At 32.0% G+C, this 23143-nt stretch overlaps 2 protein-coding genes across 2 annotated transcripts; both read right to left on the minus strand.

Annotated features, from left to right (window-relative positions):
• Positions 1-1748: 1748 nt before the first annotated feature.
• Positions 1749-4637, minus strand: LOC108905391 (calphotin-like). The gene is made up of 3 exons (XM_018708226.1): positions 4567-4637; positions 3209-3716; positions 1749-3093 (listed from the first exon to the last, which is right to left on the minus strand). Exons 1-3 carry the CDS (start codon positions 4576-4578, stop codon positions 2018-2020), a joined length of 1596 nt encoding a protein of 531 aa, XP_018563742.1. The 5' UTR covers positions 4579-4637; the 3' UTR covers positions 1749-2017.
• A 1589-nt stretch (positions 4638-6226) lies between these two features.
• LOC108905353 (mucin-19-like) lies at positions 6227-13681 on the minus strand. Its single transcript, XM_018708182.1, has 4 exons — positions 13573-13681; positions 11768-12206; positions 9381-9529; positions 6227-6833 (listed from the first exon to the last, which is right to left on the minus strand). The coding sequence occupies exons 1-4, from the start codon at positions 13582-13584 to the stop codon at positions 6450-6452; spliced, it is 984 nt and encodes a 327-aa protein (XP_018563698.1). The 5' UTR covers positions 13585-13681; the 3' UTR covers positions 6227-6449.
• Between the last annotated feature and the right edge of the window lie 9462 nt (positions 13682-23143).

Here is a 23143-nt window from a genome sequence, read left to right on the forward strand (position 1 = left end):
TAATAGGTGGCAAGGTCAGCAACGGTAATAATCGGTTCAGAATTTCAATTGCACAGGTATGCTACGACTTCGTTTATTATTGCTACAACAGATGACAGCGGTGTAACTGAAAAGAGTCAGATAAAAAAAAAGAGGGAAAAGTGAAAAAATAATTTATCAGCAAGTGATATTTTTACTTTACTCTAAATGTCGTACTTAATGTCTTGCGCAATGATATCAAATAATTAAAATATGCTAAAACTATCTAATTTCATAGATAATTAATGATTATTTAGAATAAAAATTATAAATTTGTGGGTTTTTTCGTGAGTGAACATATTGGAACAATTTTTATTTTCACCTTATATTCTTACTATTATCTAAATAGAAAAAATAAATCGCGATGCGCCTATGGACTAAGCCTACTAGATTCTATATCACATGTCAATCCATGCGACGTACTGACAGAGATAATTTAAAATGACTGGCATGTTTATGTCATTTATAGTTTGTTTTCATTCAAATTATACAATAAATTTTAATTTCATAGTTTAGTTTTGATATCAAAAACATATTTTCGAACTTTACATCAGACATTTGTTTATACAATTTTTAAATGTAAGGGTAACAAAAAGAATATAAAAAAGCTGATATTACACATACTTCTGGGAATTATTTTTTTGTCAATAATGATATGACAAAACAACATTTTTTATTAATTTTAATGAATGTTATGCTTTTTATAAAATATTATTGTAAATTAGATAGGAGAAATATAAATTAATTATATTTTTCGTCATAGAATTTAACAAGTGAGACATTTTATTTAAAAACGATTTTTTATGGTTCTGTTGTTTGTAGTGTTCACAATGAAAATTCCTTTACACTCATTGCTCACACAAAAGAGTAGTTTAGATAATTATCTAAACAACAATAGAGCATTTGAGAATTGTTAACAAAAACATAAAAGATTATCGTAATTCTAACTTTAATACTATATGTCATGTCAATTTTTTTATATATTTTAATTTAAAACAGTTTGTAACTACATGTTACTGTTTGTTATATAACTGCAAAATTAAACGATTTCTTACAATATTGAAAGTAAAAATATATCATGTGTGGTAATCCTGAATTAGTTTTTTTAATGGTTTATACACATACCTAGATGAAGGAATTGCTATCTGCTACTAAATATTATTCAAAAAAAGTTTTTATTTGTTTAATGAACTGTAATTCTTAAATTATACAGAATGATTCACAAACGGTGACCAAAAATTAAATCTCTTATTCTTTGGTGAATTTTTAAGATTTACTTAAAAATCAGGCTTTTTTTCGAAAAACATAATAGAGTAGTAATTTGTAGAAAATTGAAAGACGAATCCGAAAATATTGTTGTTACCATAAAGCAGTGGAGTATTATTTTATTTTAGAAAAATATGCCACCCATATCCTGTATGTCCGCCACTGGAGCATCTAAATTTTAGAAGAAGGCCTCAGATTTTGGATAATGTTTACATAAATACATATGCCCAATTTCAAATTGTTGCACTTCCTACTTTTTAAATTATTTAAAAAAATTAAAAATATATTTTCAAGTTTAACACTCTATATCTTTTAACGAACCGTCCTAGATAAAAAATTTATAGGAAATATTCCCCATAAAATTCACCAAAGAATACGGTTTCATTTTTTTAATCATTTGTAAATCACTCTGTATAGTGTCTGTAATAGGACCTGTTTAGGGTAAAAACAAAAAAAAAAGCATATTTTAGGGTAAAATATATTTGAACATAAAACATACCTTATTGCGCAAATATTTTAGAAACAAACGAGTACCTATCTTTAGTTAAAGATATTAACTATTCTTTAAATAATCACCTTTATGGTAGTGAGTGCACTCAGATTAAATAAAAGCTGACACCAGTATTTAAAACAAATAACAACACTGTTAACACTAAGCTACATTGACTAATAAATAAATACACCATAACCTCTTTGTACAATAAGACTAGACATATTTAATAATACATAAACATTATTTTTCCTCATTTTTTCCCTTTTGCTTCTTTAACTTTTTCTCTTCTACATCCCTTCCATACCTATTCCATAGCTGTGCCGAAACATCGTCAATCTCCTGGTCAATCGTCCTAGGAAGACCAGATACCGACGCCAAAGGAACATTTGTCAGGTCTATCTGAGACGAATCTATTCCGTAGTTAGCCAACTGAGTTCCTACTATTCCATTCCGAGGAATACCAACCGGAATGAGGTTAGTATCCCTTAATAGCGGAACAGATATCCGTTGAGGAACCGGTCCGCTTGAAACTCCATTGCCCGCCAGGATCACCTGATTTGTGGCTAGCTGATCTATTTTACCATCAGTTCGAATCGACGTATGTAGACCATTTCTCCCGCTGTTTTCTGATAGTACAGCATTTGCATTGTCTATTCTCTGAATATTGGGTGATTCTGATGGGGATATCAAGCCAGAAGCTCGTGGAATTGTAGACACAGTCACAGTCGATCCTAGATCTATTGCGCCTGTGGGTAACGGTCCAATTTCTGGAGGGATGATGTTGGCAGAAGGGATAAGAGAAGGGTTTATGTTCAACTGTCTATTGTTAATGAGATTTAAATCTCTAGATGATATAGTTGAGACTATTTCTCCAATTCCCTGGGTAGATGTTACAACAGGCGTTAATGTAGAAGATAATACTGTATTCGGACGTGGAGTAGATGATATACTGTTATCTAGATTATTTATTACTCCATACGACGATGCAGGTTGAATAGATGCGCCAATATTTGATGTTTGGACAGATCCGGATGTTGAAATAAGTATTGGAGGAGCCAGAGTAGTTGAAACTACTCCTACAGTAGGTACCACAGTACTAATAGACGCGGGTGCACCTACTGTAACGCCTCTTAGTTCAATCGGAGGTGCTGCTGAAGATACAAGTAGTGGAGAAGCTGTAACCGTAGCAATTGGTGGGCCAAGTGGAATATCAACAGTCCCTTCAACGACTGGTATAGCTCGCAGTGGTGTTGTGACTGTAGATATTACTGGAACTGCTGCTACCAGTGGTGCGGCTAGTAACACTTTTGCAGGTTCTGAAAGAAACACAGTTGTGTAAGAACATAACCGATAGAAATAAAGAAATGTCTGAAACTATTAGGTACGATTCGATTACTGGAATTTTAACGCAATTAAAGAGAGTTGCATTACCTGATATAGTCGTGGAAGCTGGTCCAGAAACAATTGAACTCGATCCTCTAGTAGAAATGCTTCCAGAAGGGCCCACCAGGTCGGTTGACTGCTGTGGTTCTATCAGAGGTGCATCGACAATTTCGGTTTCAATGATGTGAGGATCAGGCTGTATTATCTCCACTGTATGCCCAACCGGTACAACAGGCGCTACTGCAGCTACTGGAGCTACAATTGGAGCAGCAGTTACGGTTGCTACTGGTGCCACAGCGACTGTAGAAATAGCTGGTTCTACTGACTGAAGGGGTTCTACATCTAGAGTGTCAGGAACCACAATAGGTTGAGAAAGGTCCTGTGTAACGACAGACCCTCCTTCTGCTTGAGCAGTGATGACGCTGCCATCTGGGCCTTTGATGATGGTTTCTGAGTTGGGGCCTTTGTATAGTCCTCCCACTCCAGGATGAACGGGTAGCTCGTTGAGGGAACCTTCAGCGAATGCTAAGTAGCCCGAGAGGGCTAGCAGCGAAAGCTAGAACAATATTTTTGATATTTAGAATTGATTTTGTATACAGAGTGTTCTTTAATTCTGCTAAACTTCTACGTTTTCGAATAAAAAGTGTGTAACTTGTCGAAGGTATAATCTTACAAATAAATAAAGAACTTATTAACTATTTAACCCCATATACAAGATGTTAACGAAATAAGTACTCACAATTGAAGAGTATGTAATACATGTTAAAATGTGATGAAAACTTTAGTAGAGTTTTTGTCAGTGGCGGCCTCTAAGGGAGATACAGCCCCTTGAAGGGGCTTTTTATTTCATAACTTCAAAACAGTTTAATGTTAAATCACGAATTTTTGGGGTTGTATTACTATTTATATGCTTAATAATCGGTATCATATACAAACCAAAATTTGCTACAGGGGCCTAAGAAAATGTGGGATCATGCGGAAATTTTACAATTTTTTTGTACGCAATTTTTTTTCGCGATTTAATATTAGACCGTTTTGAAGTTATGCTATAAAAATTGTTTCTTGAGTTACCCCTTCAAGGGGCTGTATCTCCCTTAAGGGCCGCCACTGACAAAAACTCTACTAAGGTACTCTCCAATTTTGAGTACTTATTTCACTAACACCTTGTATAATAAGCGTATTTATAATTTAATACCTCTTTCGACCAATAGACATTATTAATGGCATCTGAAACAACAATTGCACCGGCATATGCTGTTAGAAACAAACAAATAACCGGTTGTTAGTGAAAAGCGGTGGCAAAACTCAAGCTAAATGCATGCATGCTTACACAACAAGTGCGCCCCCAAACTGAAATAGTAGCGTGAGCGAAACAGGTACACAAAACAAACAATGCTCTAAATTACCATAAACTGCATGGCAGAATCCGTGAACTGTAACTAGGATATAACTTAATGTCATTTATCTCTTAACTTCTGTTTTATATCGCTATGTAACCTTGCTACATTTTTATTAGCCACAGCACACGCCTTTTCTACACATAAATGCAAAATTATTCGTTATTATGAAATTCCATATTTCTGGAATTTTCTTTGCGCAAGCATTCCTAAAAGCTTCACAATATCGATCGCTTCATCTCTTACAAAAAAATGTCCTTCCTTGTTTAGTACTATCGAAATGTGCATTTTGTATTTTAGTTTAGAAGTAAGTGATGTTTAAAATGTTCAGTTTTTATGCTATTACCATCGATTAATAAATAGTTACCCACCCATTTATTAACCGAACTGTTCTAGAATATGCAAAGTAATTATTTAAAAACTGTGCCTTTCACTATGTATCCCCACTTACTTGAGAAAATTACTGTTGGCTACCTTCCTTAACGTCGATTAGGGCAAATCCATTTTTGTGTTTAAATACTTTTATTTCATTTTTCAAATGTAAACATATAGTTAATTCAATGTCACTGAAACAGTAATAGTTGAAACATTTTCCTTGGCAAACATAGAAAACAAAGTTTGAAATACGAGCAATTGTCATTTTTATTTGGAATGACATATACAGGGTCTAATTCGATCTATAAACTTTTATTAAGATACACCCAGTAACCTGAAGACTTACGGACAATGAATTAAATATCTTCTGAATCTTCTAAACCCGTTGTAGTATCGATATCGATTTTTGGTTGTTGATGGTTTGTATTTTTGTATTTTCAAGATAAAAAAATCTACGTTTTTTTTTTTTATTAAGGTATGAAATTTAATATACTTTTTTAAGATTCTCTAAAAACCAACAGGGCATCTTCAGTTCTCGTCATTTTAATTTTTGTGTTAATTTTAATCAACACCTACTCGAATTTATACATCCTGTATATTAAACGATTGATTGATTGATTTTGAGCCCTGTTCATATAAGCCAAATAAAGTATCTAACATCAGAACATTATTAAATATACTTGTAAATTCAATGTAATAAATAATTTATTTATAATTGTCATCGTCGATCGCCAATTCTTCGATCCATCTCATCAGTCACGACTTAGGGACACCCACTCCTTTGTTCATTATTCGTTAGGTCAGTTTTATACTCACGGTACCACTTGTACACATTATTATAATTCATCACATCCTTAAATAGTTTTGATTTTGTTAAAGATCTGGAACGGCGCCTTCCTCACGCAGCTGGAATAACTAATTTCAACACGCCACTACAACAACAGTTCTCAACTGAGAGAGAGAGTTATGTTTCCAAGACCTTTGGTTAAATGCAGTGTTACCAACTCGTCTGTACGGTTCAACTATAACAAGCGCATTTCAGGTTGAATTATATGTGACGTTACAATAAAAGAGTGTATTACAACTGAACTGTGTAGTGAACAGTTAAGATCATTAATCAGCACAATCATCAGACATAGACCGGTTCTGAACTTATTAGTTCTCATTGGTATGCCATTCGTTGGCCAGTCTTGGTCTGATGATTCTGCTGATGAACAGATATATCAAGTATGCTTCAATATTGGACGGGTTTGTAGTCCGCAGAGTAGTTAGCGTTTAAATTAATAAATTCTGCTTTGTATATCCATCATTTATTTAATCAGTTCTGTAATAAATATGGTATAGTACAAAATATACAAACAAAAATCTATAGACCGTTTTTCAAGGCAGTTTCGTTATAGTGACAGGCCAAATAAAAATTTCCAGTAATGCATTAACAAAAAGAGCATCCACCTTATTCTGTGTAAGTTAATAAATTACTGAAACGTTTACAACGAAGTTTATTACATCCCCGTTGATCAACCATGATGAATATGGCCTAATCCAGCTAGTCCAAGTCCAAGACCGGCGTGTCCAACACCCCAACCAAGAGCGGGTCCAGCGATGACGGCTCCGTGGGCAACAGCTGGTGCGATAACAGCTCCATGGGCGGATGGTCCAGCGATGACAGCTCCATGAGCGGATGGTCCGGCGATAACGGCGCCATGGGCGGCGGGTCCAGCGATGACAGCGCCGTGGGCGGCGGGTCCAGCAATTACGGCTCCATGAACACCGTGTCCTGCGAGGACTGCGCCGTGCGAGACCGCTCCGCTGACGATTCCTGCTGGTCCTGCGATGATGGCGCCGTGGCCCAGTGAGGGGGCGGCGGAGGCAACGGCGAGGGTAGCAAGGGCGACGAAGATCTGGAAATAGGACATGTTGACCGTTATCTACATTATTTTGATCATAAATTTCTATAAACTTTCGAATATTCTGGATATTGCCTGAGATTTGACAGTAAATAGGTAATTAGAAAAAATTAGTAAAGTTAATAGTTGAATAATAATAAATAACAGTAAGAATATTGGTCTGAGTCGGTTTCAGTTGCATCTTTCAAACACATACTTCTTGTTTTTGATTAGTAACTTCGGGTGTCCCCCAAGGGTCCTACTGCGGTGCCTTGTTATTTAAATATATGGCAAACTTTATAGTTTCGCCGTATGCAAAAGAAATAAAAATGTATTTATTGTGACTTCTAAATTGATGTTTATTTGAATTTTTGTGTCTCGATGTCTTATTCCTTAGGCAAGTCTCAAAAAACGTTTCTGTAATTTTAAAACTATTTTTAGTAATTTTTCTGTAATTGTTTAGGTCATTATGAACACAACACAAAATAGAAACCAAAATATATCAGGAGAAAACTGGAGAAAACAGAAGAAAAGTAAGAAAATATACACGAAATTTTACAATAAAAACTGAGCTAAAGTTAGATATAAAGAAAGCTTAATCAACTGAAAAAAAAACGAGAATAAACATCAAATTAATATTAAATTTATATTTGTTAAATTCGGATATTTCAAGACGGTGTCTCGCAAATAATACAAATGACAGTTTTTATGTTGAATTATTATCAGTAATTCCTTGCTTTTCCAAACTTATTGTCAAACAACTTCTCTACACGAACAAATATGTACAGGGTGTCCGAATTTCATAGGATAACTTTACCTAGTGATAGAATTTCTCAAAATAAAAAATGGTTCTCATAAATATATTGAAAAATGCTTAGCTTCTGAGATACAATATGTTTGAGTCAATATTTTAACATTTTTACTTAAAAATATGTCTCTCCAATCTGTCTGTTTTCAAATATATACAAATAATTTTAATTTAGTTGTTTGGATATGAACAGAATTTGTATTTTTATTCTTAAAATTAATTTAATTTATTTTTATTCTTTTCAATTTCACCTTTAACAAAAAGTCCATTACTCGTGTTAGAGCATGATAAATTTAACTTGATGTAAATATGAGACTTTAAGATTTCATTTCCAAATAAATGTTTTGCAGCAGGTTCGGTCACCTTTTAACATTTCAATTTACAATTTGGATGGTCATGCAACAACGCCTTAAAAATAATTTAACTTCATTAAGTAAATGTCACCTGTAAAATTAAGAGCTTTTATTTGTTGTTTAGGAAAGGATAAAAATCTGTAGACATATTAATTTACTATTATTTGTTTTAATTATCGATTGACCTTGAAATTCTACCGATATTTCATCAGGTGTGGTTCAAAATATCAAAAAAAAAGATTGGAATATGGTGTTTAAAGTAGAAAAAAAAACTTAAAATAAACGTATTTATAGTCAATGAATTTAGATACCAGTTATATTTAACTATTGATATAAACAAATGACAATTTTAAATTTCAAGTATATATTCCAATTGTAAGTAAACAAATACTTTTTACGTAGAAATATTCAAATTATTTTAGATGGAGAAAGTATTCTACTAAAAGAAACCAAACAAATAAAGAACTAAATTTCTACCGAATTGTAGAAATTTGTATTATTAACAAATTATTAATGAAAGTGTATTTACTTAAATGAAAGTATAATCTAACTTTTCCAAGTTTCCAAGAATAATTAAAAAAATAACTTCTGCAGCTTAATTTTCCAACATATTTTTAGAGCAATAAATTCTTATGTGAGTTTCAATAATAATACTATAATAATTCTTACCAAGGCGTTCATGGTTCTGCTGTAATAGTCTGGAAGGACTTAACTGCTGATTGTTGACATTCACCCCATCTATATATACTTAACACTGGCCTTCATTATTACTGACTAATATGTAGTTTTAAAAAAATTATGTAATGAATAATAATGTTGCTGTATTTGATTGTTGACATTTTCAGGAACTGTTTGCACCGGTTACAGTTCCAATAACTATTACACCTACCACTATTATTTTTATTGGACATTAACAAAAATAAAATACCGATACAAAAATAATTCTCCTTTGTAATCTCAATTTTTTAAAATACGTAGTTTGCCTAGGACTTTTCATTTACAAGGTGTTAAAGTTGTTGATAAATATTTACGTAAAAGTCTCTGAAAATGTTTGTCGTAGACGGATGAAATTTAAGGTAGTGTTGGTTTTTCCTCAGACAATGATGATCCTCAGAAAATGATGGACAATTAGTCAATGGTGGTTCTCAAACAATGAGGGATAATCAGTCAATGATGTACTATAATGAAAAGTCAATGATGTACTATAATGAACAGTCAATGATGTACTATAATGAACAGTCAATGATGGTCCTCAGACAATGATGTACAATCAGTCAATGATGGGCAATAATGGACAGTCAATGATGGACAATCAATCAATTTCAGACAATGATGGTCGTCCGACAACGATAGTACTCTGAGACGTTCCGCAGTGGCATCTGTAACTGATCGCATTCAAACGTTTCGCCGTTCTTCACTGCCGGCATCTTCAGTGGTGACTCTGTCTGTAGCGGCAGTAGAACCAACAACAACCGAAATGAACATCAGAGGTTCTGATAGCGGGTCTGCCCTTACAGAGTCTAGCTCGAGAACGACAACGACAAATATTCCTAACCAATGCTAAGGAAGTGCAAAGTAATTATAGAAAATGGCTGTACAAGCCTTAAAATCACTGTATGGGGTAGAGAATTAGATAAAAAATGCAAAGAATTTATAGAAAATCATATCAAGCAGTGGCGGAGGTACTGGGAGACGCTGCTACTAAAAACCCCTGAATTTTTTTTTTTAAAATTTGATCGGTCATTTCAGTTCTCATTATTTGTTGGCCAAAAAATTCTCTTGCACCTAATTTTTAAATAAAGTTTATAGGTAATTCTGAAACTACTCGTTTCACCCTAAATAACTGTACACAGGATATTTTTCTTAGAAAAAAATTATGATTTCTACATCAATGAATTTTGTTTTTAAAATTTTATTGAAAAAAAAATTCCTTTATATTTTTTATTATTTTACTGGCTATTTTTTCAATACCATCTGTTTTAGAAAAGTCTAAATATATTCGATATTAAAGTGATCCTGATCTCATTATGAACTGCTGTCTTGTTTGTTTTATGAATTTTTGCCGCTTGTGGAAAAACACTAACCTTGTTAGATAAGGCGTTGTACGCTGTCACTGTATTTTTTTAATATACTCGTACAAAAGGAAAAAAAAATTCCTTTTGTGACTGCCTCTACAGTTTAAGGAGCATGCAAGATTAAGAAAACTTACAAAGTGTGCACCCTTCACTTAATAATGACAATGAGATTAAAAGAAAGAAAAGAATTAAGGTGTATCTATGGTACGCTCTAATAACCGTGCAATATGCACGTAAATCTTTTATTTTTAAGGGGTCCTCAAGTGTATTAGCAACCTTAGCGAGCTTAAATTTAAATACCTACAAAATAAATGCAAAAAACTTTTACTGTAACTAAATTGTTAAAAAAATAGACCAATTGTTATGTTTACTACATGTTGTGGTTGTTATTCAGTGCCGGACGAGGCATCAGTCTGCGGAGTAGTTGTTTCCAGCAATATCTTAGTTATTAATAGTAGTTTATGTGTCAAAGAGTTGTGGAAAAAAAGAGTGTCAAGACTTTATCAGATGAGAATTTTAGAAACATGATTTGAATTAGATTAATAATTTTTTATGTAAAATACACATTGTACTATAATATCTATATTTATGTCTGCATAATCAACATAATGAAGGACACTAATTAACATATACAAGAAAGATTTTTTTACTCAATTGCCATTACATTACACAATTATAATCAATACAATTAATTATAGCTCTTGAATTAGATTAAATGTGGTGAGTCTAGAAGTAATGTCGTATAAAAGTAACAATATATTTTTTCCTTGAAAACTTCGCAAAATTTGTAAAAGTGCTCAAATTATTAAGAGTACCAATAAATACCAATAAAAGAAAATATATATTTTTCTTTTATGAACATAAGTTTGCTTTCCTTTTTTCCAGGTGTTTTAATGGTAAATGTTTTATTCTGAAATGAAATAATTTAGCTTTAGTTATCTCTATTATAAAATATGCCAATTTGAATTAAACATTAAATATTCATACATCTTTATATACATATTTATGTTTTGAGTAAAAGGAATAAGAATTTTTTATGTAATATGGTAGTATTTTTTTGCTGTAATAAAATAAAAAGTAGTACTAAATTATTGATTTTGTTTAATTCTTCAATGTTTTGACAACTATGAGAAAAAAGTAGGGTTATACCTACTTTTTTATATCGCTGAATTCATCTTTAGAAAGGCATAAAATATAGAGTCCTATTAAAAAAAAATGTCGGTAATGTTTATAGGTCTATCAAACACGGCTCAAAAAAATAGAAAATATTGTAGAAAAGTGACAATTTCTATTTATTAATTGACCTGCGATTTTTTTAAATTTCAACTGGAAAAAAATATGAATTTTGTTCCATTATTTTGGGACACAGTGTATATATAAATAACATATAACTAGCGCCAATATTTTCTATATTTCATTTGTAAATATTCTCTGTTGGCAACGATTTGTTTGCCATGGGAAATAAAATTCAAATTTATAATTTTTGAGTTCTTTATTGAACAATATTGCACATAAATAAGGAATATATATTACACAATATACAATCGTTACAGTGAGGAAGAAAGCAATTTCGTTACAAGAAAGTCTTTCAAGGCGTAAAAATTTTCAGTGATATCTCCAAAACGAAAACATTTAAAAGCATGATTACTTCATCATTCTTCACCGCAAAATATCACTAAAACGTTTACAATTTCCTACTCCCCATTTACCAACCATGACCCAAGAGACCGGCATGACCCAAGACACCGGCATGGCCCAAACCAAGTCCCAAACCAAGGGCTGGTCCAGCGACGACAGCTCCGTGAGCAATAGCTGGGGTGATGACGGCGCCATGGTTAACGGGTCCGACGACAGCTGCGGGTCCAGCAACGGGTCCGACGACGGCAGCTGGGCCAGCGACGGGTCCTACGACGGCAGCTGGGCCAGCGACGGGTCCGATGACGGCGGCAGGGCCAGTTTTAGGGCCGATTACGGCAGCGGGTCCAGCGACTGGTCCTACAACGCTAGCTCCAAGACCTACTGGTCCTGCTACCAGAGCGCCATGGCCTACTGGGCCGGCCAGGAGGGCTCCATGGCCCAATCCAAGTCCTAGTCCTAGACCGAGGGAGGGAGCGGCGGTGGCGACGGAGAGGGTGGCGAGGGCGGCGATAATCTGAAATAACATTTATCAAAGTTAAAATTCGATGAAGTCAAATATATATACAGGGTGTTTGGTAAGTCGATGTATTCCTTGCAGGAGGTTATAGTACAAGTGATTTGTGATATATTTCCTCAATATACCTTATTCCGAAAACCCTTAGTTTCCGATCTACAGGGTGTTAAAGTTTTTAATAAAAATATGCGAATTTGAAAATATTGCGGAAACCGCTAAGAATATTTTAATGAAATTTTACAGGCTTTGACAGTTAACAACAATACATGTTTCACGATAAAAATATTGTTTTCAGTTTCACCAGTGGCGTGCGCACAGGCACCTCTCTGGATATTTTTAAAGAAAAAAATTATACGCCACTGATTTTTCTTAAAATAAAAAATATTTTTAAATTCCTTGTTCAATTTGGAAGAGAAAAGGTGTCTTGTCTGTTTTTCTTATGACGCACCGTTTTCGAGTAAAAAAATTAAAATTGATTTCGGTTTCAATAATTTGAAAAATATCAGAAACTAAGCGTTTTCGGAATATGGTATATTAAGGAAATCTATCACAAAGCACTTGTACTATAATCTCCTGCAAGGAATGCATCGACTTACCGAACACCCTGTATATTGTAAATTTTGCACTCTTTGACAAGTTTCTCGGATTATCTAATTTCTCTGTCTAAGTAAGAGAGAAGTGATTATCGAAGATAAAAAAAATTATTAATTTAGCAAACCGTGTATACTCTTACCCTTGGAAAATACAGTATTTAACTAGGTTTCAATATAAATAATAAATGTTATACAAGAACATTAGATAGAAAAAAATTGGATAATGAAATAAAGCAAGAATAGATTTTCCAGATTCTGCAGATATAAACTAGAACTATTTATATTGGTTTCAAAGCTCACACAATTGAAAATTGAAATCTGAAATTAATAGAAATCCATTCTTGTTACCCTCAAATGAAAAAACTATCTTTAAAACACCAAGCCGGTGGTGATTTATTTATTTTGAATTCTTAATTGAGAAAATAACAGAAAATATGCACAAATTATAACTATTAATTGCATTTTCAAAGGATTTATATACCTACTTTTCTTATATCTAGATTTTTAATAATAGTATAAGAACTTTTTTATTTTGAAATAAATGTCAGTTTATCTTTTGAAAAAATGCACATTTTTATATAATTTATTTAATAAAATGAATAACAAAAAATATACATTTTTATTTTTATAAGTGATGCAATTTAAAAGTTTAACAATATAGTCGACTTAAAAGAGACTTTACTATAAAACGCAAAGGCACACTACGAGAAAAGGGCCGGATTTCTTGAAAAATAGAACACGTGGTAGAATTCTGTATAAAAAATAGGTCTTACCAAGGCGTTCATGGTTGGTTGGTTCTTGTTTAGTGTGCAAACTGAACAATGTGCCTTCCATAGCGTTCACCCCAGTTTATATACTTAAACCCGACCTTCGGCATTGGTACGGAATTGTCATTTTTTAAATGCATGTTACACTGTACCAATAATTGTATTGCGGATAGGGCAACACCCATGTACGTGAAAATTACCGGGTAGTGCGATATGCGATTAGTCGGCTAGTTTTCATCCCGGATACGTCTTCCTTCTTGGTAGCTACCTGGTAAAATTGTCCCACACTGTGAGAAAATGTAAGTTAGTAAGTTATTAATTCTTCTAGAGGAACAGGTTTGACAAATACTGTTAAGTCAGGCCGGAAATTATTATCATATATTAATTATGACTTGCTCTAATTATGATGCACATATTCTTTGATTTCAAAACATAAACTACTGCTTCTGCAAAAATTATATTAATGCACAAGTGTGACTAAAAACAAATTGATTTACATTCAAAGTAGTCAACAACCTTTGGGTGTTTAGGTAAAAAATAATCCTATATTTAATTTATGTCCCCCAAAAACCTTACATGTACCAAGTTTTATTAAAAAAATTAAAATGTGAAGATAAATGTGTGTAATACTGATATACCCTGTATAAAATGTTTGTTGTAGCTTCAATAACTGTATTTTATTTAAGACAACTTTGTACATACCCTTCCCAGAAAATAATTATGGGACCATTGTTTTTTAACTTTACCCCATTCAAATAAATTTTAAAAATGTTTCAAAATGTTTGCCCAATTAAGGTCCAGTTACAGTGTGGTATATTAAAAAACACGTTTATGATACAATCCAAGAATCTAGCAGGCATTGGAAATCAGCAATATTAGTAATTAATTTTTCATCTTCAGGTTATTACAATAATTTCCCCTAGATTTTTTAACTGAATCAGTTTTTAATGAATTTAAATCTGTAAAATGTAAAAATTTTTCTACATCATAATTTGATGAAATTTGAAAAACAGTGATTTTAAATGAAGTCGATTAAGGCTACAAAGGGAGATTTTTAATAAAAAAATATGTCGGAAATGGTTTTCCGAACCGTTGTTCGAAAAAAATACAAGCCGGAGATTACCCAACTGGATAATCGTAAATAGTTCAACAAATAGTATGTAAAAGGCCAGTATTAGATAATTATCAGCGTCTGCCCTGTTTTTGGAGGTACTGTCGAAACAATCAATAGACCTTTTTAGTAGTGACGTCACATACGGCAAATAATAGGCAACCCCATTGTACATTTTGTCATGAAGAATTTCCCAATATTTTTACTAAATCGATTTTCGACCTTATGTACCTTGGACATAAGTGCCAAAAAAATTTCTTTTTAAGAAGTTTGAAAACAGTGACAAATTGAAAGAATTATAGAATTTATATATTTAAATTTGTAGAACAATATTGACTTTTATAGTAATTAATAAATTAAAATTGTATCAATGTTATCAATGTTACTGAGCATGCGCATTAAAGATTATTTCATGTAAGCGAAGTAGCTTCGCAACAGGGGATCATTAAAGAACACTTTGGTATTGGTTAAGAGTACGTCTATAATAAACTATCTGAAGGGAAAATACTCGATAAACACACTGACACAGCACAACACTAAGAAAAACAATAAATAAACTTAATATAACTAAAAAATGACAAGATTAAACAGAAAATAAGCTAATATTGACAACAATAACATATCAATAAGATCTTACCTACGTATGAGGCTACTCTTTATGAGGATCTGCATTAGGAATAACATGGCTAATGTTAAATTTTTACTTTATTAAATTTAGGAATATTCTTTTATATCGTTTTTTGTAAGTTTTAAGCACATTAGGCCCGGTACTTTAAGTCTGATACTGAAGTATAATACTGATTTATTTTATAACGTATAATCACAGTCTAATCGCCTGATTAGTTAATCAAGCCTTAACCGAGACTCAAAGTACCGGGCCTTAATGTATCTATTTTACCAAACACGTGTTGGTTGTTCTTAAATACTTCCAAATCTTTGTAAGAATAAATTAATTTGAAGTTGTTCATTTTTATAGTATCTATATAAATAGTGCACAAGGGTCAGATTCGGTCTGTACAATTTCAACTATGACAATTTGTTGCGGGTTGCCTAAATATGCGACGTCACACAAAAAGAGCCTATTGTAGTAATTTAAATTAGCTTGACTTTAATTATTTTTAAAGTAAAACACAGCTTTTAAAAGAAGAACAAGTTGTTGCATCTTATTGTGTACCAAAGAGATATGTAAATTGGGCATGTCGGTATGCTTTTTTTTTAAATTTTTTGAAACGTCTAAATGTGAAGTGTGGACAATTATTGTAAAAAAAATATATCACGACATCTTAATCGACAGCATGATGTGGCATTCTAATGCAGTGTCAGGCGACTACACGATACACCCACTTTTTGTATTGAACCTCAGATATTGATTAACGTGTATCATTGAATATTTATAACTACTTGTACTGTACTGTACTGAATTAGTAGTCATTCAGCGACTATAATTACTATACTACATTTAAATTTTATTAGTATTTACTAGAATCCAATAAATTATTGTTCTTCAAAAATGTCGGTATGGTAATTTTTAATTTATATTCGGCAAAGATGTGAATGGAAGAGCTTGAAGTTTAATTTAAAATGTGTTCAAAAAATACATAACATTTCAGAGCAGGTTGACTAATTTCTAGTTATACAGAGTGTTAGAAGATTGACTGCCTTAATCTTAACATACTATAGAATACACTGGAATAAACAACAAAACCTTATATGACATGGGTCCTAAACTCAACCATTTCCGAGAAAAAAATTATCAAAATCTCCAACTTAATGTACAAAAGTTCGATTAATTAAGGAATATTGACAAAACTGCGTGCATAGAATATATAAAATATAATGTTTATCACTTTTTTGAACTTCTTTATGCTTAAAATTTTAAATAAATTTAAAATTTGATAAAATTCATATCGAGCAATGTGACAACGGCGCGGCGGATAACACGAGGTACTAAGCTGTCCAGCAATACGTAATTACGTATATCAGTTGGTGCTGGTATCTGGAATTGGACCGTGTCAAGAGTGTTTTTTGCGTACCACTATTTCCTTTTCTTGAGGTGTTTTCCAGCGAATATTGGATTCGAAGGTGTCGTGCGTGCATCGAAAATAGTGGTGGACATTTTGAACATATGTTGTAGTTTGTCTTGTACTGCTACTGAATTTTGCTTTTTGGTAAATACCTAAATTATTTTTAATACGTATGATTATTTGGGTACTTTAATTACATATTTTTCAAATTCATAATTTGATTAAAAGTTCCTGCTTCAAGAGATTACTAAAATCCGAGCTAAAATTTAACCACAACACTATCTTCGTACTACAAAATCGATACAGTTTATTTTATTTATTTAAAAACTGGAAAACAATTGTCTTGAAATTTACCAAATAGTTGTTTACATTTTTGTTATTCCATAGGACAAGTCTGCCGCCATTTTTGTTCATTCATGATTACTCTATATCATGCTGAAGTAATGGCAGTCAAACTTCTTACACCCCGTATAAACATTTTGGAGTACCTTATGAGAGATATGACACTTGGGAGACAATATCAATACCTTCAGTGGTAGGAGCAGTCCTAAGTTTGATTGGGTAAAAGCTAGTTCACACTGAATTTATTGATTCTTTGGTGAAATAATGGAAATTAATTAATAATTTGACTGTTGGATAAAGTTTTGCTAACACGTAGCTTTGATTTTTGATTATAGGATTGGTAGTGTATATGTTTTATTTTAATATTCTGTAGTGCTAGTGCTCAGAACGCCCGGAAAGTGGAACGGAGTTTCCCTTACTATTAATATATGCGTAGTTGCTACACATACAGTGACGTTAAGTAATTCAAGACAATTACAAAATTCGCAATTCGCTTACATAGATCAATTATGCGACAAATATTAAATACATTCAAGATCAAGATTAGTCAATCATTGTGTAAGAAATACATGTTTTATTATAGTTTAAACTTTAAAACCGGAATTATTCAGTTATACAGGGTATATTCAAATATGAGGTTTATTATAGAAATATATTACAATAAATAAAGATACATACCATATAAATAATAGACATCTAACTCAAATACAATTAAGTTTGGGACAGAGAAGTTTCTGAAGAAAAAAATCGCTAATACAATTTTTTCAAAAGGTACTGACACCCCTTTTTTATTTTAGGGGCGGACGCCTTTGGCTAAAATTAAATTTAATTATATCAAAATAATCACAAAAAAATTTTCTGAAACGTTGGCTTACACCAGTTTTTCTGAGTACAAAAGTAAAAAGGATAAAGGGGATAGAATATGAATAATCCTGTACATAAGCTCGATATCAATCAACACTTAAATTATTATCTTATTAGACAGAGACCTGCCTAAAAGAGGATAGACTGCATGTGCGTTTAACAGAAGTAGGTAATAGGACACTTAGGTGATAGTTCTCTTAACTTATCGACATAAAAATTGTTGATTAACGACCAAAACCTTGAAATATCAGCCAGCTCGAAGAGTGTCATGTGGAGAACTGTCTACGACTTCCTTATACGCCAAGGTAATACAGCGAATCCAATAAAAAGTATTGTATATCCTTAATTTAAATCCCATCGAACATATATCTCCAAAATAGTTGTTTGATTTTTACAAATGACATTACAATTATTATTCACTTTTGGCTATAATTTTTTTGATAAAATATACAGATATTTGCAAATATTTTAAGATGATTAAAGACATTGTCAGAGAAATTGCACAGTTATAGTGTGGAACTGGTGATTTTCCTTTACACCTTTATTATAAAACAAATCAAGAGGGCTTGGTCTAATCAAAATTGCAATTTCTTCCGATTTAAATGATCTCCAATGTACCCAGTGAACAGTGAGGCTAGAAATACTTGATCTACATCGTGTTGGCGACGAGAAAAGCTTGACCACGATGACGTGACATTCTCTAGGCGCGACTACTCCTTGCAGATATGCATGAATGGTTCTCGGTGTTAAGGTCGCCGGTTAATAGAAGACTTGCGCTTTCCTAATGTTTCCAATTTTACTATCTGTAAAGTTACCATACACGATCGAATTTTCACCGTTTAACAACCCAGTTTAATAGGAACATCTTCAATTAATTCTTTGGATCCAAAATTAGGTTCGACAACAATGGCTTAAAATTCGTTGATCCCCTGCATATGAATTACGATTTTCCTAGGTCTTTTTTTATCTATACTGACTATAGAGTGCGTTCATGATCAAAGGAACAAATTCGGTCAAGTCGATTGGTATTTTTCTTTGCGGATTTTTTGACATAAGAAACATGCAGTCATCATTGATTTTCTTAAAGGAATACCCCGTATATTATGCCATTTTTGAATTGTACAGTAAATTTTGACACTTATTGTACGGCATACCATATCTCTAAAATCAGCGGTTTTCGTAATAATGACGTTTGAAGTGTGATAAATGGAAAAAAAATAATGTTTAATCATAAAACATTATTTAAATAGCAATTGCTTTATAATAAATGTTCAATGTTTTGTCCGTTTACTTCAATACATTTTTGTAGTCGAAGGATTGTTTCCCGTTGAACGTTTTCAATTACCTCTGCTGGAATAAGTCTTATTTCCTGGTGTATTCTCTGTTTCAGGTCATTAAGAATATTTCGTCTATTCACATAAACCTTAGATTTCAAATGACTCCATAAGAAGAAATCTAAAGGGGTTATTAGGGAAAGTTAAATCAAGAAATTGTCGAACTGCCACTACAAAATGAGGAAGTGCCCCATCATGATGGAACCATATGTCATTATGAGGAATATCTAGATCTTGTGGATTAGGAAACCTAACAGCTACAGCGGGGATGAGTTTAAACTGAAGAAAGTCTAAGTAGCGTTCTCCAGTTAAGTTTTCTTCAAAAAAATTAAGTCCAAGATTTCAGGTTTCGACAATACCTGCCCAAACATTTATTTTTGAACTTGTGTCCAACGAGGTTCAGTTGCGCAGTACTTGCAGTTTTGTCTGTTTACGTGTCCATTTCAAAGAAAAGTAGCCTCACCAGAAAAAATAATGTTTCAGGTGAAATCTAAGTTTTTATTATTCTTCTCAATTATCTGCTCACAAAATTGCGTTCTTCGGTCAAAATCGTCTTCTAATGGTTCATGTATCAATTGAACCTTGTAAGGATGATATTTATTTTTTCGGAGTATTTGTGACACAGATCGCGGTGACAAATTACAATTCCTGGAGATTGTCCTAACGGCTACATGGGGATTATTTACAGTTTCTAGTAAAACGTCAAGTTTATAATCTTCTGATATTTCTGCTGGTCCGCCTTTAGGTAAATGGTAAATGGTAAATGGTATGTCATACAAAAAGTGTTCAGAAATTACCGTATAATTAAAAAATGGCGTAATATAAAAGGTATTCCATTAAAAAAAACAATGATGACTACTTCTTCTTGACATACCCTGTATACAGTTTTCTTTTGTTAAAAAATCCGAAACTAAAAATACTAATCGACTTGTCCGAGCGTTTTTCTACAAAATAATTACCTGAATTTTAAACGAATTTGTTCCTTTCATGAAGAACGCACCGTGGTATTGATTTCCCAAATGTTCATGCTCATCTGTTCTAATTTTAACAGATAGAGAGGGTTTTTCAACATAATATCTATTTCAGTTGCAACGTACGTTATAAATGCAATTTTTTTAATTTTGAAAATAATTAATTGGACGCCTCTTTGACAATAAAGTGCTAGGTGCCCGAAAAACTGTTTCTGATGTTAAATTTCTTACATATTCTCCTTAACCTTTATTTTAGTGCATCATTTTTTAAATTTTTCGAAGGTGCCTGAAAATGAGGAAAATAAACTGTTAAATTTCTAGATATGTTCAAAACGACCAAGAGCATGTTTCATGGATTCAAAACTATCGAACACGGAATCTGAAGATTTCAAAATATTCTTTTCTGAGCTATTTCAGACGCAAACTTATTTGTTTCAGTCAGCGATCTCTTTCAACTTCTTCAATCAAATGTAAAAAATAATAATACTTTTAATAAGTATTCTATACCAATATTTTCTAGTAGCTAGCAATTGAATTTTGTGGATAAATTTTACAGTATGTGGTACCCCTTAAACTAATAAATATTTACTAAAACAAAACAGTAAGGCGTTTTATTGAAAGTATACCATAAATGGTGCAAATAACAGTTATCATTGATCAGATTAGAACTGTTTTAAACATCACCGTTTAAACAATGTTCATGTTAAATTCAACCTCTAGTAGAAATTTGTTTTCATTACTTCCTGAAAACAATCATTTAGAGAAATATAGAGAATTAAATTTTTAACTATGCATAGTAAACAAAATGATGACAAATGTTTAAAATTCGTCGGTGATCTTTGTCTTAGTTTAGTACATATTACATGACTATAATATTTAACATACACTTTTACAAATTTTATGAAATACCATAATCTTTGTTAACAATCGTAACACATTTTGAGGGACACTTGAGTAATGGGTAACTAGGTCTGTTAATTTTATTTACGTTAATTCTAAAAGATAGCGATATAAGATTAATAACTGAAAAGATACAGGGTGATCAAATAATCATTTTAATAATCAAGGAAAAATATTTTGGAACGTTTTAAATTCAATTTTAAATGCATACATTGAGGATAAACAGTTCTGATAACAATTTAACAAATTCATTTAAAGAATATTTGTGTTATGTTGATAGACTGTCGGGTACATGCAAAATTAAATAACCATAGTTAACTAGACTGTTGCGAAATAACAGTTATTAAAACCTAAAAAAATGACCACCTAAAAATATTTCTACTCTCCACACCCTAAACACATATTGCCTTTTTTTTGAAGCAGCGTTACAAATTGTTTTAAACAAAAACAATTATTATAATATTTACCAATAATCGAATGCCGGTCAAGGTTGCATAGTGCAAAATTATTGGAACTAGGCATTTTGTGCAATCCAGACAATGGAATGCAACACCAAAAGGGAATTGTGTAATTTCCCCAAGTTCAGTGTGAATTAGTAGAGAACATCCACTAGTAACTAATATCTACTTGTATGGATTAAATTTTTGCCTTACATCTGGCAAAACAACAAATAACATAACGAAATATTAGGATTAAATGCATTGCAAATATTGTGGATAAATGCACTACTTAAGAGAACCACGTTTAGTTCTACTGTTTTTTTTTATTTACATTATAAACGAGGTACGAATAATACAATTAAATGCAGAAAACTTACAGTTTTTATTTAATTTTTTAAATACCTTACAATAATTTACTTACATTATTAACAATCTATATACAAATCATATTGTTCAAGAAATTTACAAAGGAATTGTTTTTACATGGTACTTTATAAATGTGAGCTTGATCAGCTAAACCAATTTTTATATTCAGCATGTACTATTCAATGAAACAAGGTTTTGCATCCCATTTCACGTTTCATATAGTCGTGGTCCTCAAGTTATTCAAAGTTTAAGAGTTTTACAAACCTACGAAGTGTCTTAGGTCGTACCTAGTTTTGAAGATAAAAAGCTTTGAATATTTTTAAGCACGACTAAAACTACCTGCTAGTAACTTATCTAAGTAAAAACAAAATTCACACCAATGCGATTTTGTCAATCAGTGACGAATTACTAGTGCATTTAATTCTTAATTGCATAATAAAGAAAAAGGATATCTTCTATTATATGATGTAAACAAAGTCCATTTTGTTAGGTAAAAGAGCTAAAAGTTATTAATAATTGTTTAATTTGAAATAAGCTTCCCACATAGTTGAATATCTATCGGATTTTTGTTTGTTAGATATATAATTTTAAATATAATGTAAACATCCAAAATTCCAGAAAAAAATATTAGCGTACAAATTTTGACTATTTTGGAAGCAATCAAAATTTCAACAGCCATGATATCTTTTGTATATTTGACAAAGATATTGATGACAAAATAATCCTATATATTTTCAATTTTTTAAAGTTGCTTTATTATCTGTGTGGTTAGTTTATTTTAGAACAAACAGCCCGCTTTGCAGATGAAAGGTAATATATTTCTTCTTTCAATTACAATTAAATATTAAATGAGTCGATCGAATTTCCGAAAAGTCAGTGGCACCGAATATCTAGGGTTCACGTGCCAATACCTCCCAATATCTACATTTCATGAAACTGTATCAGACATATTCAAATATATTTTGTGGAAATGTAATATTTTTCAAAGATGCCAAACACTTATTACTTTAAAACTAAACCATTTAGAACATAAGTCCATACGAAACATTTGTTTAAAGTAATCCAAGACACTTTCTATCGAAAAATGGTTAATTGCTTAATTAACGATACCGCTTTTATTATTACGGAGAACTTAGAGATAGACAAAATAAGATGAAGACCACGGAGGAAAAAGGAAAATTGTCAGAATATACAGAGTCTGTTAATATTGCTATCTCGTAAACAA

The sequence above is a fragment of the Anoplophora glabripennis genome, unplaced genomic scaffold, assembly GCF_000390285.2.
Source record: "Anoplophora glabripennis isolate ALB-LARVAE unplaced genomic scaffold, Agla_2.0 scaffold42, whole genome shotgun sequence".
Classification (NCBI taxonomy): Eukaryota; Metazoa; Arthropoda; class Insecta; order Coleoptera; family Cerambycidae; genus Anoplophora; species Anoplophora glabripennis.

Bases quoted from the DNA above. Each gene is read 5' to 3' on its own strand.
- LOC108905391 (XM_018708226.1), bottom strand. The intron at 3,094-3,208 runs GTAATGCAACTC...TGTTTCTTTCAG, and splicing joins AGCTTCCACGACTATATCAG to AACCTGCAAAAGTGTTACTA.
- LOC108905353 (XM_018708182.1), bottom strand. The intron at 9,530-11,767 runs GTTGGTAAATGG...AGCATTGGTTAG, and splicing joins TGCCGGTCTCTTGGGTCATG to GAATATTTGTCGTTGTCGTT. The intron at 6,834-9,380 runs GTTTGAATGCGA...TCCTATTTCCAG, and splicing joins GCAGTGAAGAACGGCGAAAC to ATCTTCGTCGCCCTTGCTAC.